The 16,142-nt window shown below is 51.4% G+C and overlaps 1 protein-coding gene across 1 annotated transcript in view; it reads left to right on the top strand.

The window, feature by feature from the left end:
- Ppl (periplakin) overlaps positions 1 to 16,142 on the top strand; it is a 46,191-nt gene that overhangs the window by 11,016 nt on the left and 19,033 nt on the right. The window contains exons 2-6 of the mRNA NM_008909.2: positions 8,375 to 8,474; positions 13,855 to 14,009; positions 14,584 to 14,704; positions 15,296 to 15,415; positions 15,502 to 15,543. Coding sequence (NP_032935.2) covers positions 8,375 to 8,474; positions 13,855 to 14,009; positions 14,584 to 14,704; positions 15,296 to 15,415; positions 15,502 to 15,543 — 538 coding nt within the window. The remainder of the gene's footprint in view (positions 1 to 8,374; positions 8,475 to 13,854; positions 14,010 to 14,583; positions 14,705 to 15,295; positions 15,416 to 15,501; positions 15,544 to 16,142) is intronic.

The following is a 16,142-nucleotide window of genomic DNA, read 5'->3' as shown; positions in this document are numbered from 1 at the left end:
ACACTACAGATAGGACAACTAAGAATCAAAGAAGCCATGTCGCTGGCAATGCAGTAAGAGGGGAAGAGCCCAGGTGTCTGACTGGCCTGTGTGCTTAATGAACAGCTCTGCCGCCCTTCTCCCCTCACCCCCACCCCAGCTTCGGAAAAGGGACCAGTGGCCCCTGCATAAAATTGCAGTTGATCAGGGGATCAGCAGGACAGGTATGGTCTCTCAAGACACTTGTGTTTGTGTTTGGGTACACCCAGCGGATGTGCCTGTCCCTGTCTCCTCAGATGAATGTCTCTTTTGCTTGTCCTGAAAAAATGATGGACTATCCTGGCCATGCTGTGAAATCACACAGCACTGGGCTCAAATTCCAGTTTCCCACTTTGCAAGCACTGTCGGAGTCCCCAGCACAGCAGGCGGCTGAAGCTACTGAACTTCTAACAGTTGCCGGCTCCCTGTCCTGCCCCCTAGGTTGCCCTGCTCCAGATATATCCTAGGCACACAAAGGGACACCTGTTCCTGCTCCTGTCCCCGGGAAGCTCTTGTCAGGTCCTCAGACACAGCCCTGGAGCTCTGTCTTAGTTAGAGTTACTATTACTGTGGGGAAACACCATGACCAAAGCAACCTGGAGAGGAAAGAGCTCCTTTGCCTTATACGTCCGTGTCATACTCCTTCATGAAGGGAATCAGGACAGGAACTCACACAGCGCAGGAACTGATGCAGACGCCATGAAGGGGTGCTACTTACTGGCTTGCTCCTCTTATAGGGCCCAGGATCACCTGCCCAGGGATGGCTCCACCCACAATGGACTCCCTCCCCCATCAATCACTAATTAAGACTACACCTTCCAGGCTTGCCTACAGCCTGATCTTACGGAGGCATTTTTTAAATTGAGGTTTCCTCCTCTCAAGTGACTTAACTAGCCAGCAGGGGCTTCAAGGAGGCACCTGGCATTCCCCCCGCCAGCTTGCCCCCACTTTCCCCATCCTAGGAGAAGCAAGGGGGACATAAGAGGACCCCACTGAGGGGCATAAATGACCACAGATCTGCTTTTATATGCTGCTCTGAACCCCACCTCAATCCTTGAGTCCCAAGTTCAGATATCAGATGCAACCTTTAACTAAGCAGCAGAATGTACTGGTTCCATTGAAGGGATGATGAAACTGAGGGCTCTTAGTTGAACAACTCACTGGGCACAGTGGTACAGGTCTGTTTCCAGAGCTAGTGGGGAACCTCAAGCCTTGCCTGGGTGCAGAGTGAGGAGTCAAGGCTAGCCTGCCAATTTTGACTCTGTCTCTAAGTAACTAAAAAGAAGGTTGGGGCTACAGCGCAGGGCACAATACTTGCCTAGCATGTTTAAAGCCCTGGCTTCAGTCCTCTGTACAACTGTCAGTGCAGCTCAGCTCTGATCCCTGTCTGGCTCAGACACAGATCTTTCCCCTCCACAGCTGTCCCCCACGTGACTCTGGGAGTTGCCTTTATTTCTGAAGCAACTCGGGAAATGGGCAGATGGGGTTGATGACATTTGAGACACCTTCAAATGACAATGTCTACCTGCCCTGACCGCTCATACTCCTACTAACTTCTGGGCATGGAAGTGAAGGCTGGGCATGCCCTTTCAGTGGGGCACTTACTAGCCCTGCACTGTTCTGGGGTGAATGGCTAGGAGTGCTTTGGTTTCTCTGGACCAATCAGGTGGTTACCAACTGTGGGCAAGACAGGACTGGGATGAGATGGGTGGGAAGGACTATATCTCAGCCTCCATCAGGGCCACCGGGAGTGGATGCCCAGTGTGGTTCATCAGTGAGATGAAAAGCCCAACCTGCCAGGCCTGTTCCCTGGCCCCTCCCTGTGCATTCTGCTCCACCCTACATTCCTGTGCTGCTGGCATGGAACAGGGCAGCTCTCACGGGAACACACATGGTCATCTCTCTCTTACTCAGACCCCAAGACCAAAGAGCAAAAGCACAGAATGTTCCAGACACAAATCTCATGGCTTTTCTGTGAAGCGGGAGAAATAATGGTGGCCTAGAGAGATGGCTCGGCAGTTGGGAGCACTGACTGTTCTCCTGGAGGACCTGGGTTGGATTCCTGGAACATCACAGAAGCTCACAACAGTCTGTAACTCCAGTTCCAGAGGATCTGACGCCCTCTTCTGGCCTCCGTGGGCACTGAACATCTGTGGTGCACAGACATACATACAGGCAGGCAAAACATTTATACACATGAAATAAATAAATAAGTGAATTTCAAAAAAACAAATTAAATAATTCCTCTTATTTTAGAGGGTAGCAGGATTCCTGAGCAGTGTCATACATACAAGGGCCTGCTCAGCGCTGGGCTGGTGACAGCCTGTGGAAGCATTCTTTGGCATCTTCCAGGTAGCTGGGGTTGCCTGACCCTCAGAACAAACCATATAATCCCAGAATCAGAGAAGCCAGCTATAGCACCAGCTGTAGCAGGCTGAGAGGCCATAGCTCAGCATGCAATAGCCACCTTCTGCTGCCTGCTGCTGCCACTGACCTGGTGGTTTGCCTTCTTAGGGTTGGCTTCTGTTTCTCAGCCTGGCCTCACCTCTCAGCCTCTCAGGGCCTTGGGATCAGGATGTCCCCACCCCCACCCCCTGCACCTGCAGCACAGGAGGGGATCTCCCAAGAATGCCTAAAAGAGCCTGTAAGCTTGGGGAGTGTTTGCACCAATCACAGCAATCCCTCTGCTAAGCCATCCAGAAAGTGCGTCCCTCTCCTTGTCAGACAAGGTTTCAGGTGAGCACCAATTCACTGAAGCTTGAGGTAGCAAAAAGTGTCATGCAGACCTTCAGGGCTGGGGTGCTCTGCTTTGATCAATGTGTGGTTCTCTAAAGGTGTCTAAGGACTGTGCTGGTCCTGATGTGAGGGCAGTCCCTCTGGCTGTTTGACTGGCAGTGTTTCTGCCCAAGACAGCCAGGGCAGCAAGCCAGAGTCCAGCAGCTGCTGACTAGGGAGCCACACCCCAGACTCACTCTAATGATTCTTGTTATTTATCTATTGTTGTTGTTGTTGTTGTTTGTTTGTTTGTTCCTTAGACAATCTCACACTAGAATTTCCTACATAGCCAGACGTGGTGGCACACGCCTTTAATCCCAGCACTCGGGAGGCAGAGGCAGGCAGATTTCTGAGTTCGAGGCCAGCCTGGTCTACAAAGTGAGTTACAGGACAGCCAGGGCTACACAGAGAAACCCTGTCTCAAAAAAAAACAAAAACAAAAACCAAAACAAAACAAAACAAAAAAGAATTCCCTACATAGTCAGAAAATTCTGATCCAGGCTGGCCTTGAACTTACAATAATCCCCATGCCTCAGCTTCTGGGAACAGATGTGCGGCGCTATTGTGCCCATCTAGCCAATCTCTTAGAAAGCGCTTTCATGAGACAAAGTGAACTGAGTCTGCAACTCACTCAGTGGATACAACTCCTGAGATGTAGTGTGTTCATAGCTGTGTACAGTCAACAGCACAAGCAATTCTAGAACATTATATCACCCCCAGCCCCCAGTGCCCCCCACCCAGCACATACCATCCTTAGCACTCCTGAACCCTCTCCTGGGCCAGGCCTCAGTCTGATGGAATTCCTCTGCTCTGATATTTTACATCAATGCATCCACTCACTCTCTGATCCTCTGTATCTGGTAGCTTTCCCTAGAGTGCTGACAGCAAGGTTCATCCTTGCTGAAGCAGGCGTCAGAGCTTCCCCTGTATTTTAGTTGAGCCGTAGAGATGGCTCACGTCTGAACTATCTGCTCTTTGTTCAGTAGATATCTGAATTATGCTAAATTCTCATGTTATAGATAACGCTGGGAAGACAGAAGCCACATTAACTCTCTTGGGTTTAGATCCAGGGGTAAGGACTCACTGGGCTGAATGGCAAGTCTACATTCAGCCATTGCTTTATTTACTCATCTGTTGGAGACAAGATCTCACCCAGTAGCTCTGACTGTCTTGGAACTCATTATGTAGACCAGGCAAGGCTTGAGCTCACAGAAATCTACCAGCCTCTGCCTTCTAAGTGCTGGGATTAAAGGCATGGGCCACCACATCTTGTGTGTGTGTGTGTGTGTGTGTGTGTGTGTGTGTGTGTGTGTGTGTGTGTGTATGAGACAGGATCTCATGTAGCCCAGGCTGGTCTCCAGTTTGCTACTTATTGGAGATGACCTTGAGCTCTTGATCCACCAGCCTCTACCTCTTGAGTGTTGGGATCGCTACCACACTTGACTTTATTTTATGGTCTGTGTATGTAGGTAACCACAGGAGTCCACCTTGAGTCCTCTATCACTCTCTGCCTTGTTTTATTGAGGCAAAGTCTCTTAATGAACCTGAATGTCTCTGTGTCTCTGTCTCTCTCTCTCAGCTAGGCTGGCACCTTCCTCAGTGCTGGGGTACTGTGACACCTTTCACATGGGGACAGAGATCTGAACTCAGATCCTTACTGAGCCATCTCTCTAGTCTAGCTCCCCACTCCTTTGAAGACAGGGCCTCAGATAGCCCAGGCTGACCCCAAATTCATTATGTAGAGTTAGACTCCTGATGCTACAGCCCTGCCTCCTGAGGGCTGAGATTGCAGCATGGGGGCCACACCTGGTTTATTTACATGTTCACCTTTTCCACATCTCCGAACCACTTCACATTGTCGCCAGCGGCTCACAAGGCAGGGGGATTTCTCCATGTCCTTGTAGCAACTGATACAGCGTTTCCTTATTCTTTATTATTACCACAACCATTTTGAAGTGGATAATGGCATGACAGTTTTGAGCACATGACATCTTAAACCAATATATTAACTATGAGCTGTGTGCTACAAGGTCTATAAGACTGTCAACTAGAGATGTCAAGGATGTGGACTCTGGGGATTGTCTCAATTGGAATCCTGGCTCTGTCGGGTAATTACTGTGTGACTTGGGGAAGGTTACCTAACCTCTCTGTTCCTCATTTTCCACATCTATAAAGTTGGGATAATAATATATCATGTTAATTGCAGGGTTCTAAGAAGATAAGGTCAGAAGGGACTAGGAACCTGGCACGCAGAAAGTCAGTATTGGTATCTATTGTTATTATGATGCGTGTTGTTGCCCTGTGTTGGCTTAAGTGGCTTTCACAGCATCCATCTATCTGGGTAGCAGTAAGTGCTGGGGGAGAACTGCTGCTCTCTGTTCATAGGCTGTGTGATTCTGGGGGAGTGTTCTGACATCTCTGAGCTTTATTTTTCTCACCCACAACTTTCCACACAAGCCTTCCTAATTCTTGGTGTAAGGATGGTACAGAGGTGATGTGGATGTCTGACCAGTGACTCAGACTATGCCAGACAAGCAGGAAGCCTTTGTGCTCATCCTCATTCAGCAGGTAGAGAGCCAGAGGCTCTGGGGGATGAAGGCATAACTCCTGCCTGCAATCGTCCAAGCTCCCGATGGCACCTCTTGGTTGTTTCAAGCTCTGAGTCCCATCTTGCGTGCTAAACTCTGATGGGACAGTGATGGAGTCCCACAATGGGACAGCCAGTCAACCTGTGACAGGCTGACTGAGCACATGGAAACATTCCCTGAGGTGAGGCTGGAAGGCCCCTAACAGTGGCTCGTGCAGGCAGGAAGATGTTGGGAGAGCCTCTCCATCTCCAGACGCTGTGGCCGGCCGACAGGAGGCAGAAAGGCAGATAACAGGGGACCTCTTTCTCCCAGTCTGCCCACTAAGAAGCAGGGCCTCTTTAGAAGCTCAGCTTATCCCTTGTGATGCGACTCTGCTGAGTTCCCCCATTCTGATCCCTCTTGGCCCATATCTAGGACAGGGACAGCTTCTCATAACTGTGTATAGGCGTGTGACTTCATCTGGTGTGGGGGGGTGGCTTTCTAGCTGCCTAAACTGCCAGAGGTCAGTCGGTGAGTGACTTACAGAATGAGGGCTCCTGGGCCTCTCTTTAGGAAAGTGCTGCTTCCTCGGTTGATTCTGCAGAAGAGGTAGCCTGGACTTTGTTCACTGTGAGCTGCCAGCCCACTGCCCTGGCCTGACACAGGGCAGACCCTTGGGCAAGGTGAGGATGTGCGCAGGCGTGCAGTCATAATCGTCTTTGCTGGTATCATTTCTTCTCCCAGCTTTGCTCTCCAGTATCTGACGTGTGTGCGGTTCTCCAGCCACTGCAGGTATCCAGGTCCCCAGGAAAATCTGAGAAACCCACAGTGATAGCATGCAGTGTCCTAGGCTCTGGCGACCTTTACTGCGCCCGGGGTTTGCAGAAGTGCACCTGATCCTCAGTCTCACCTGTACTAAGGGGATCGCTTTGAGGATCTAGTCCCCCAGCCCCTGCCCTCTACCCCTGCCTAACCCAAAGGATGCACCCAGGACCTATCTTTCTTTGAAGCCTCTCTTTATTGGACCTTCTGGCTGAGACCCCAACCTCATCCACATCCAAATGTATAAATTTTATACATTGGAATATTATTCAGCTGGAGAAGGAGCAGAGTTGTCAGAAAGACTGTGACAGGGATGGGTCTCCCAGACACTAGAGAAGCCAGCCATGAAGGGCTGCAGATAAAATGGCAAGCATAAGATGCTCATGGGTGCAGTGCTGGTGGCAAGGAGGGGAGGGGATAGAGAGATCAGAAGCAGTTGCTAATGGGCGTGGGGTCTACAGATGGCAAACACATTCTTCAGTTAGACAGTGGCGATGGCTATAAAAACCTATCCTGGAACCCACCAGTGTATATTTTACATGGGTGAACTAATGCCTGCCGTGTGAATTACATCTCCAAGCAAACACTGAACTTGACACAGTGGCCTGCACCTGTTACACTGTTATCAGCCAGGCAGCCAGGTAGCCAGGTCTTCTGCTCTATTGAAATTGTGGGTGGGGGAGGAGCTGTACAAGGGTGGGGCTTTAGCATTAACAAGGCTCCATCTCTGGGTGACTGACAGAAGATGGCTGTGATCGCAGGTAGGAGCAGCGGCAGCAGGGGCAATCAGCCAAAGACCTCAGCCTTGTGCAGGCCTCCAGTGCCAGGACCTCTAGCCCTACAAGTGTTTCACCATTCTGGATAGAACCTGAGCCATGTTAACGCCAGGACGGAGGCTCTACCACTGACCTGATCTTCAGTCTGCTCTTTGCTTTTTATTCTGAGGCAGGGTCAAAATAAAAGTTTCTCAAGCTAGCCTTGCACTTACTGTGTAACCCTGTCAGGCTTTGGCTGTGTGACCCTCCTACCTCAGTCTCCCAAGCAGATGGAGTGACAAGCCTGTACCACCAGGCTCAGCTGTATTCCATCTCTCAGGCAGGCCCAGAGAACCAGAATTGCTCAGCCTCCACAGCCCAGCACTACAGGTCTCTGTGCCTCACATCACAGCTACCTTTGCTCCTTGTGTCATTGTTGATCACTGTTCCCTGGCTTTAACGCCTTCTGAAGGGGTCCTGGGAGCCTCACTTTTGCAAATGACACCCAAACTGACAATCTCACAGAGGAACCTTCTAGCCAACTCCCCAAGTGAGGCAACACTTGCTTATATAGGCAAAAGAGGCATCTGCATCAATCACAACACACCCTGCATGCAAATGAAGGCTCCTGTTTGCACCAATCACGGCAGTCCTTATAGACTATCAGGGAAAGTGCCCCTCCTCTGGCTTGGGTAGGAATGGTTCTAGGGTCATCTTGAGTTCATTGAGGTTTGTGACATCAACAAGTCTAATGTAAAACTGTCTCAAACAGTTCTGGCACCAGCTGCCTTCAAGAGCCATGACAAGCAGCTGTGACTGTCATGCAGTTTATTCAAGGTGTCTGTGGAATGCAGGAGACAGCTGGCATAAAGGCAGTCCTGCTATCTGTCTGACTGACAGTCTTTTTGCATGAGGCAGCCAGGGCAGCAGAGAAAGTCCACGCTCAGTGTCTTTGCTTATTTACTGGACCAGGTGCATTGACAGTGCCTGCAGTAAGAATCCAAAGGACTGTCATTAACACACAAGGTGATTTTTTACAGACTTCTACAGTGCTTTAAGTGTTAAATGCTTCAACTCATCAAGTGCCACAGGAAGAGCTGGGCCCCCCTCGTCTGTCCCAGTTCCAACATGGATGGCTTGAGTTAGTGGTGGATGCCAGCCAACAGAGTCCATCCAACCACAGTGGGAAAAAATGAAAGGCTCATGTTTTGACAACACGGCAGAATAGGAGCTTTAAATCCAATGGACAAAGCAAAGGCTGATACCCCTGCCCTGTGCGCTATTTGTGTGTTAGTGGCTTCATCCTGCTGGGACAGGCTAGCTCCTGGAAGTCTGGCTGGGTTGGCAGGTCCTGTCTGGGGCCTAGGGAGGGTCCAGCCTGGGAGGCTGGAGGCTGGCTTGCACTGAGCCCTCCCTCTCTGTTCCTTCCATCCACAGCATCTCCAACAAGGAACTCTCAGATCTGATTGAGCAGCTGCAGAAGAATGCAGACCAGGTGGAAAGGAACATTGTGGACACCGAGGCCAAGATGCAGAGCGTGAGTGCCAGCTTCCCCTCCTGGGGCCTTCTCCAGCTTGGTCTTCACCCAGGAATATGGTCCCAGGCTCACCCACATCCAGAGTCTTTGTGGTTGCTACAAGCATAGCTCTTGGCTTCAGTCCTCAGCCTAGCTATGGCTGAGGAAAAGAACCCACCCAGCCCAGTGCTGCAGGGATGCTGAGTTCTGCACTGGGAGAAGAACGATGGTGCTAAATTGGTAACCTAGTAACAGTAACAGTGGCAGTGGTGGGCTCCTTGGCTTACACTGTCCTCAAGGAAGACAAAAAGCTCCTCCTGGGTGGAGCTCCCCTGGGCAGAGCTTCCACTGTGGAGAACTCTTAGGAGTCTAACCTGGGCACTTGAACTCCCTCAGTTATCTCTGTCCGGTATGATTCCTTCTCAGAGGATAGAAGCACTCACATAGTCAGGATGTTGCAGGTTCCAGGAAGCCTAGCAAGTTCTACTGGGACACCAGGGGCATTCACCCAGCACACCTCCAGTCCCTGGACAATGCCTCCTTTGCTGGAGGACATATATCACTTCCCATTCTCTCTCTCCTGACCTGCCGGAATCCCAGTGCTGGGGGTGAAACCCAGGGCATCAGCACCGGGCATGCAAGGTTAGCGCTCTTCTGGCCTTCTGGGTGAGGTGCTAAAAGAGCTGGGGACTAGTCAGGGACTAGCTGGCCCCAGGAGTGGCTGTAAATTGAACTGCTAAACTGGGCAAAGAAAGGAAGCAGGGAAGCCAGGCTACATTTGGATCTCAGAGCAGTGTCCTGAGTGTCGGCAGGCCCTGGTACTGTTCCTGCCACACTTATACTCTAGTGTGCTTGTTCTTTGTCTGGAATTCAAGTGTAGCCAGGAGCTATGCTTCATCTGGTATCTTAGTCATCAGATGACCAAGAGCCAGCCTGAGCAGTGTGGGACCAAGGGTTGGAAATTTATGGGACACCAGGCCCCACTGTTGTCTCTAGTCTCTGTTGTGGCTGCTTCTGCCTCCACAGCTTTCTCTGGGAGACCAGGGGTGTGATCCCAGGGCCTAGTCTACGACCCAGTATAGCCAGAGGATAGGGTGGGGGTGGGGGTGGTAAGTAGAGTCACAGGGGTAAGGGAGCCAGGGAGGCCCTGGCTCAGGATGGCCCTTCAGGAACTGAGGAATGTGGTCGTCTTCCTCCTACTTGGGATCCTTGAGCACTCATCTCTCTCCTGTCAGAGTACCTGTTCCCTCCCAACATGCCTCTGGGGATTTTTTTTTTCTGCTATTCCCTCTCCTGGCACCCAGCAATGGTGTTTCGTTTGTTTTCTTCTTTCCTTTCCTAAATGAAAGTCATCTTGTTGGGATGTGTCTGTTTTTCCTCACAACCAGACTAGTGTGTGCTCATAACTAACGTTTTAGGACAGATAAACAATATGTTGTGGGAAACTAAAATCCCATAGAGTCCATCCTCAAAGGCCCCCACCAGCCGGCCCTGAGTCTTCAGGGTTATGTTCAGCCTTCTGTCATGTGCACATTGGTACAGGCGTGTGCATGTGCGTGTGTGTGTGTGTGTGTGTGTGTGTGTGTGTGTGTGTGACAGAGAGAGAGAGAGAGAGAGAGAGAGAGAGAGAGAGAGAGAGAGAGAGAGAGAGAGAGGCAGAGAGTAGGAAGGAGAAATCTATGCAGGTTCAGGCTTGCCTTTGTGTCTGCTGGGGAAATGGCTCAAACAGTAACAGCCTGCCTGTGCGTGTGCTTGTGTACCTGTATGCAGTGCTCGGGGACTGAGCCCAGTACTGTGCGCATATTAGGCAGGTGCTGTACCACTGAGCAACACCCCAACCCTGAGCTGCTTCAGTTTTTTCTTTTTTTGTTTGTTTTGGGTTTTGGAAACAAAGTTTCTCTGTGTAGCCCTGGCAGTCCTGGAACTCACTCTGTAGACCAGGCTCTGAGCTGCTTCTTAATTTCAACAGAACAAAGTTGAAGAAAAACAAACAAACAAACAAACAAACAAACAAAAAACCAAAACAAACCAGCAGCCACTTTTGTAGAGTACCTGGGCCAAATCCTTTCCTTCCTTCGTCCTTTCTTCTCTCTTCCCCTCCCTCCTTTCCCCCTTCCTGTCTCCCTTTCCTTTTCTCTTGTTTGTAGAAGGTATCATTATATTGTCCAAATGTTTTCCTGAACTTTCCATGTTTTAAATTAGTGAGAGATACTTGAGTAACATAAGCTGAACTGCTAAAGAGCCACAAGTACAATGTTAGCGTCACCCCATTCCCAGGGAGCCCCCTCACCCTTAGGCAATGCCCCCTGCTCTCTCTTTCCCAGCCACTCCCCTACTCTGTCTCTTCGTTAAGTGACCTGCATATCCCTATGCACAGAACTTTCCAGTGACATGTCCTGTGGGCAGATGTCTGAAGCTGCAGACAGCCCGAAGGATGGATGGAGCGGTTTCCTTTGTAGCCCCTCCACCAACACTGCCCAGTGCCCACACTGGACCACACTGCTCTCCTACCTGTCCACCAGTCAACCTGTCTTGCACCAGCCCTATCAATTCCTCTGGCCTGAAGGACCATTTTATCAGGGTGTAAATCACAGAAAGACCCCAGAAGTGGCCTCCATCTATGAGTTCACCCCTGTGAATCTGTGCTTTGGTAGAAAGTCACCGAGGCAGGATTCATTACCTGGTTACGAATTCTCTAAAAAGCCTTTGGTGCTCACCCCCCAGAGGTGACCCTCCCTAGGCCCCCACACTCTCACTGCCCACTAGTTTGGCTGACTTGAGCCCTTAGTCACCCGCCCAGGGTCCCCCGAGCAGGTCTCCTCACCTAAGCCAGATGTGCCCCCACCCCAGACTCACCGGTAGGACTCAGTAATGATTAACAGACTTGGCTTCTGAAACATTCATCTTTGACACTGTGGGGCCCAGGCGGCCTTGGGTCAGCCAGTGACTGAGAGGGTAATATTCTGCCCAAGCCAGGGAGCATGTTGTGTTGCCTGCCCCAGGTCAGCGATGCCTGGCCTTCCACTTGATAGCCTCAGCTCCAGGTCACTGGGAGAGCCAGGCTCCCACCCTGCTCAGCGCCCCAGGTAGCCATGGATGGGAATCCCCATGACACTAGGCCATCTCGCTACCCATCCCTCCTTTTTTCCTTTTCGAATTTCTGTTTTTATTCTTACTTTTCCAATCCTCAGGATGGAACCCAAGGTCTCGCCTGCTAAGAACACACACTGCCACTGGGCTGCACCTCCCTGTCCTCGGCTCTGTCTTCTTCCTCCTCCTTCTTTCAGGCAATCCCGATGAAGCCCAGGCTGGCTTCGAACCGATGACATAACTGGGTCTGGTTCATTTTCCTTGTCCTTCCTCCCTTTGTTTGCTTGCTTGTTGTGTGTGCTCACACCATGGCACATGTGTGAAGATCATAAGGCAACTTGTAGGAGTTGGTTCTCTCTGTCTACCATGTAGGTGCTGAGATTGAACTCGGTTCATCAGCCTGGTGGCAGATGTCCTACCCACTCAGCAATCCTATCAGGAACCTTCCTGAGTTTTGTTCCTTATTTTTAAAGATTTATTTGTTTCTGTTGTGTATGTCTGGGTGTTTTGCCTGAATCACATGCAAACCTCACACCTGGGGAGGCCAGAAGAGGACTTTTGACCCACAGGAATTAGGGAATCCTGTGAGTTGTGTGGGCACTGAGAACTGAATCCAGGGCCTCTGGAAAAGCAGCCAGTGCTCATAACCACTGAGCCATCTCTTCAACCCCAGTTCCCTTTGTTTTTCGAAATAAGGTCTTGCTATGCACTGGAGGCTGACCTTGAGTTTGACCCTTCTTCCTCAGCCCCTCCAGTGCCAAGGTCACCTTCATTCACCACCACAGCTTTTCTTCCCACTTTTAAACACGATGTCTGCTTTACGCTTTACACTTTACAAGGTGTGGTGGTCCAGGGCACCGCCCAGTATATTTAGGACCTCGTTAGAGCTCTGTGATGTTCTCACAGGTCAGAGCCAGTGGGCTCTCTGCCATTTCCACTCATGACGTTCCTAGCCCCATGCCAAGCAGCTTTCTGCCTCCTGCCCTTAGGCCTACCAGCTGGGGGCTTTTCACCTAAATGGAATCCCATGCCCATGGTCACCTGTATGCTTCTCTCCAGTCTCATTTTCCTGGTGGAATTACTTCTGCCACTGAGAGGCATCCCCAGCCCTGTTTCTCTCTTCTGGTTTCTGTGCTTCTCGACAGAATCTGGGTCTTTGCACCTGTTAGGCAAGCATCTATACCCAGAACTGCTTCCCAGCCTCAACTTTCCTCTTCTGAAGGCAGGTAGAGATGGGACGTCCAGAGCCAGCCAGCCATCAGGAGGCCTTACTGCTGTAGGTACCCAGTGTTGCTTATCCTGCCTTCAGCCTAACTCACTGACATCCTCGCTTCCCCTGATGAACTCTGAGACCCTTAGGGATTCATCCCTGGACTCCAGCTTGGTGCTAAAAATATAGCCAGGTTTCGTGGCTGCTGGAGTAGACAGACTGTGTCTAGACACACTGCCTGGGGCTGGAGGGATGACTCAAGGGTTAATAGCACTTGCTGCTCATTCAGAGGACCAGGGTTTGGTTCCCAGCACCCATGATGGGCAGTTTACAACTGCCTGTAAATCTAACTCCAGGGGATCTGATGCTCTCTAGTGGCCTCTGCATGCACGTGCACGCGCGCGCACACACACACACACACACACACACACACACACATATACACACTAAATATCTACCCACCCACTTTTCCTTCTATCACCACTATGACCAGCCTAGCAGTTGCCTAGGTCAACAGGTGACACCACCAGCAATTCCAGCTCTCACCCTAATGTTGAAGGCCAGCTGCATGGCTCCTGGAAGCCACAACTTAGGTATGGAAGGAGCCGTGCGATTGGTCCTTCCTTGGGGTCCTTCTGTGCTCTGTGTCCACAGGTCATGTGAACAGACCTCACTTCTGCTCTGGTCTCCCTCCCATCCCTGCCCCCACTAGTCTCTTACTGGTCCCTCGATCGTGGCTTGCTCTGTCTTTCCTCAGGGCCTTTGCACAGGCTGTCCCCTCTGCCTGGAACACATTTTTCCTCTGTCCTTCATCCTAGTTTATTCAGCGCCTCAGCAGTGCCTCCCTGAGCTCTGGTGCCTGTGGGGTGTCCATCAGCTTGCCTTGTAGGCAGTCTCCCAACTTGGGTTATGAGCACCTGGCAGGCAGAGCCAACCTAGGAACCAGTGGGACTGTTTACCCCTGTGTCTTGGTGCCCAGCTGTTTGGTGAGAGCCAGTCTGGATGAAGTCAGAGGAGCCCTCAGCTGGCCCTGCCCCTCAGGCCCTGTGGTATCACTACAGACTTGGAGTCTCCACTGTTACCTTTTCTTTTCCTTCTCAGGACTTGGCCCGGATGCAAGAGGGGCAGCTCCCTGAGCACCGGGACGCGGCCCTGCAGAACGTGTCTGACTCAGAAAAGCTGCTGTACGTGCTGGAGGCAGATTCGGCCATCGCCAAGCACATGAAGCACCCACAGGGGGACATGATCGCCGAGGAGTAAGCCCTTTCTGTGTGTCCCAGTGAGCGTGCTAGGCTGGGGTCTAGGAAGGAGGGCTGGAGCTCGCCAGTCTTCAGGACCCCTCTTTCTGTAGCATTGCACAGGGCAGGTGGACGCCCAAGGCCTTAAGTTATACTTAATGACCAGGCTGTAGGTGAGGACTGAGGCTTTGGGAGTTGACAATCCCATTGCTTCAGGACTCCATGGCCATCATGTCTCCTGAGCTATGGCCACACTGCAGCTCAACACAGTGATCCAGCACCCCACGGGTCAGGGTACTTTCCATGCTCCGTGTCCCCGTGTTTGTCATTATGTGACACAGCCCTGCCTCTGCCTGTGCTGGGCTTGTGCTTCAGTGAGCAGTGGTCCAGCCCATTTCTTCAAAACCTTCTATAGCAGCCCTTGAGGAAACAGTAGGGAAGGAAGGTTGGAGAACATGAATAGGAAGAACAACAGGATTCAGAGTTGGTCTGCTGCCCACAGTCACTGTCCCTGTCCTCCAGGACACTGACCTGAAGCCCAAGCTGAGGCTTATGTGATGGCCACTAACATGGTAGCATATCCCCCACACAGCATCCGCCAGCTGAAAGAGCGCGTGACCAACCTGCGGGGGAAACACAAGCAGATGTACAGCCTGGCAGTGAAAGAGGCCGACCCGAGAGTCAACTGGGACACACTGGTGGACGAGAAGCTGGTATGGCCTGGCCCGGAGCACCTCGGCCCTGCTAATAAGGGATACCGGAATGAAGTCTTCTGAAATTGTATAACTGAGAGCAGTGGGGCTCAGAGAAGGAAGGGCAGTACCCAGCCTGAGTCATACAGCCAGACCTTGTTCCCCACCAACTATGCCACGCCCCCTCATGCCTACCTTGCTGGTGTCCTTGCAAAGCTATGTGGGCAGGCTGGAGAAGCTTGTCTCCCTTAAGGTGAAGCTTGTAGCAGGCATCGCAGCTGGTTGTCTTTGTGGCATGTCTCGGCAGCTGTTAGCACTGTGACCCTGGGAAAGGGTCTTCCCTTCACATGTCTGCCTGGAAAATGAAAACAGTGATCAGGGGCCCACAGGCCACTGTGAGATTAAGGGAAGCTATGTGTGATACAGGAGCATTATCAGTGGTCCAGAGAGATGCCTGCCACTACTTAGTGCAGAGAAGTGAGGGAGGAAAGCATCCCTTAGGCCCCCAGACCCCCCAGACCCTCCCGGCCGACATCCCATGCTTCCAAGGGTTAGGCTGGGTCTGCTCCCAAGCCATAGCTCTGTCCTGGTGTCTCTCCACCTGCCCACCAGGACAAGCTGAGCAGCCAGAGCTTTGGGACTGACCTTCCTCTGGTGGATAGCCAGGTGGAGCAACACAACATCTTCCACAATGAAGTCAAAGCCATCGGGCCCCACCTGGCCAAGGACAAGGTATGTATGTGGTGGAGTCTTTGTGGAGGTATGGGGCAGAGAGGGGGCGCACTTGGCCTAACCTCAGCCCTCAACCCTACCCACAGGAGCAGAACAGTGAACTCCAAGCCAAGTATCAGAAGTTGCTGGTGAGAAGCCCTGGGAGATGGGATAGGATGGGAGGCTTATGGACTGGGGACAGCATGCTCTAGTGTAATCATGGCGGTCTGTGAGGTGCCAGGGATGGAACTCAGGGCTTTGTGCATTCTATCTAGGTCAGCATCCTGCCATCTGAGCTATTCTAAGCTCTGCTCGGTTCTTTGTGTGGCATTGCTGCATGCCAAGCATGCACTTTGAGCATGGTCCAAGCATGTGTGTGCACAAGTACCTGCACGTATGACATGCGTGCTTGTCATTCTTATTCTACCAAACACATTGCAAGCCTCCTAGCCTTCCCTAAGCCTTCCTAGCTCTCAGTTTCTCCAGGTGCTCCTATGACCCAAGGAGCTGAGATGGAGCTTGGTTTGGAGGGTGCTCGTCCCAGTAGGCATGAAGCTCTAGGTTCCGTCCCTAATGCCAAATGAAGCCCAGGCATGGGGGTGTACACCTGTCATCCCAGAACCTGAGAGAAGAGGCAAGATAGGCAGGAGTTTAGGGTCATCCTCCATTACATAACAAGTTTGAGGTTATCCTGAGCTACATGAGACCCTGCTTCAAGTGAATCAGTAAATTAATAATGATTAAAAAA

Source organism: Mus musculus, chromosome 16 (genome assembly GCF_000001635.26).
Source record: "Mus musculus strain C57BL/6J chromosome 16, GRCm38.p6 C57BL/6J".
In the NCBI taxonomy this organism is placed as follows: Eukaryota; Metazoa; Chordata; class Mammalia; order Rodentia; family Muridae; genus Mus; species Mus musculus.
The sequence above is the reverse complement of the archived record's forward strand: the minus strand, read 5'-3'. Positions and strand labels throughout refer to the sequence as shown.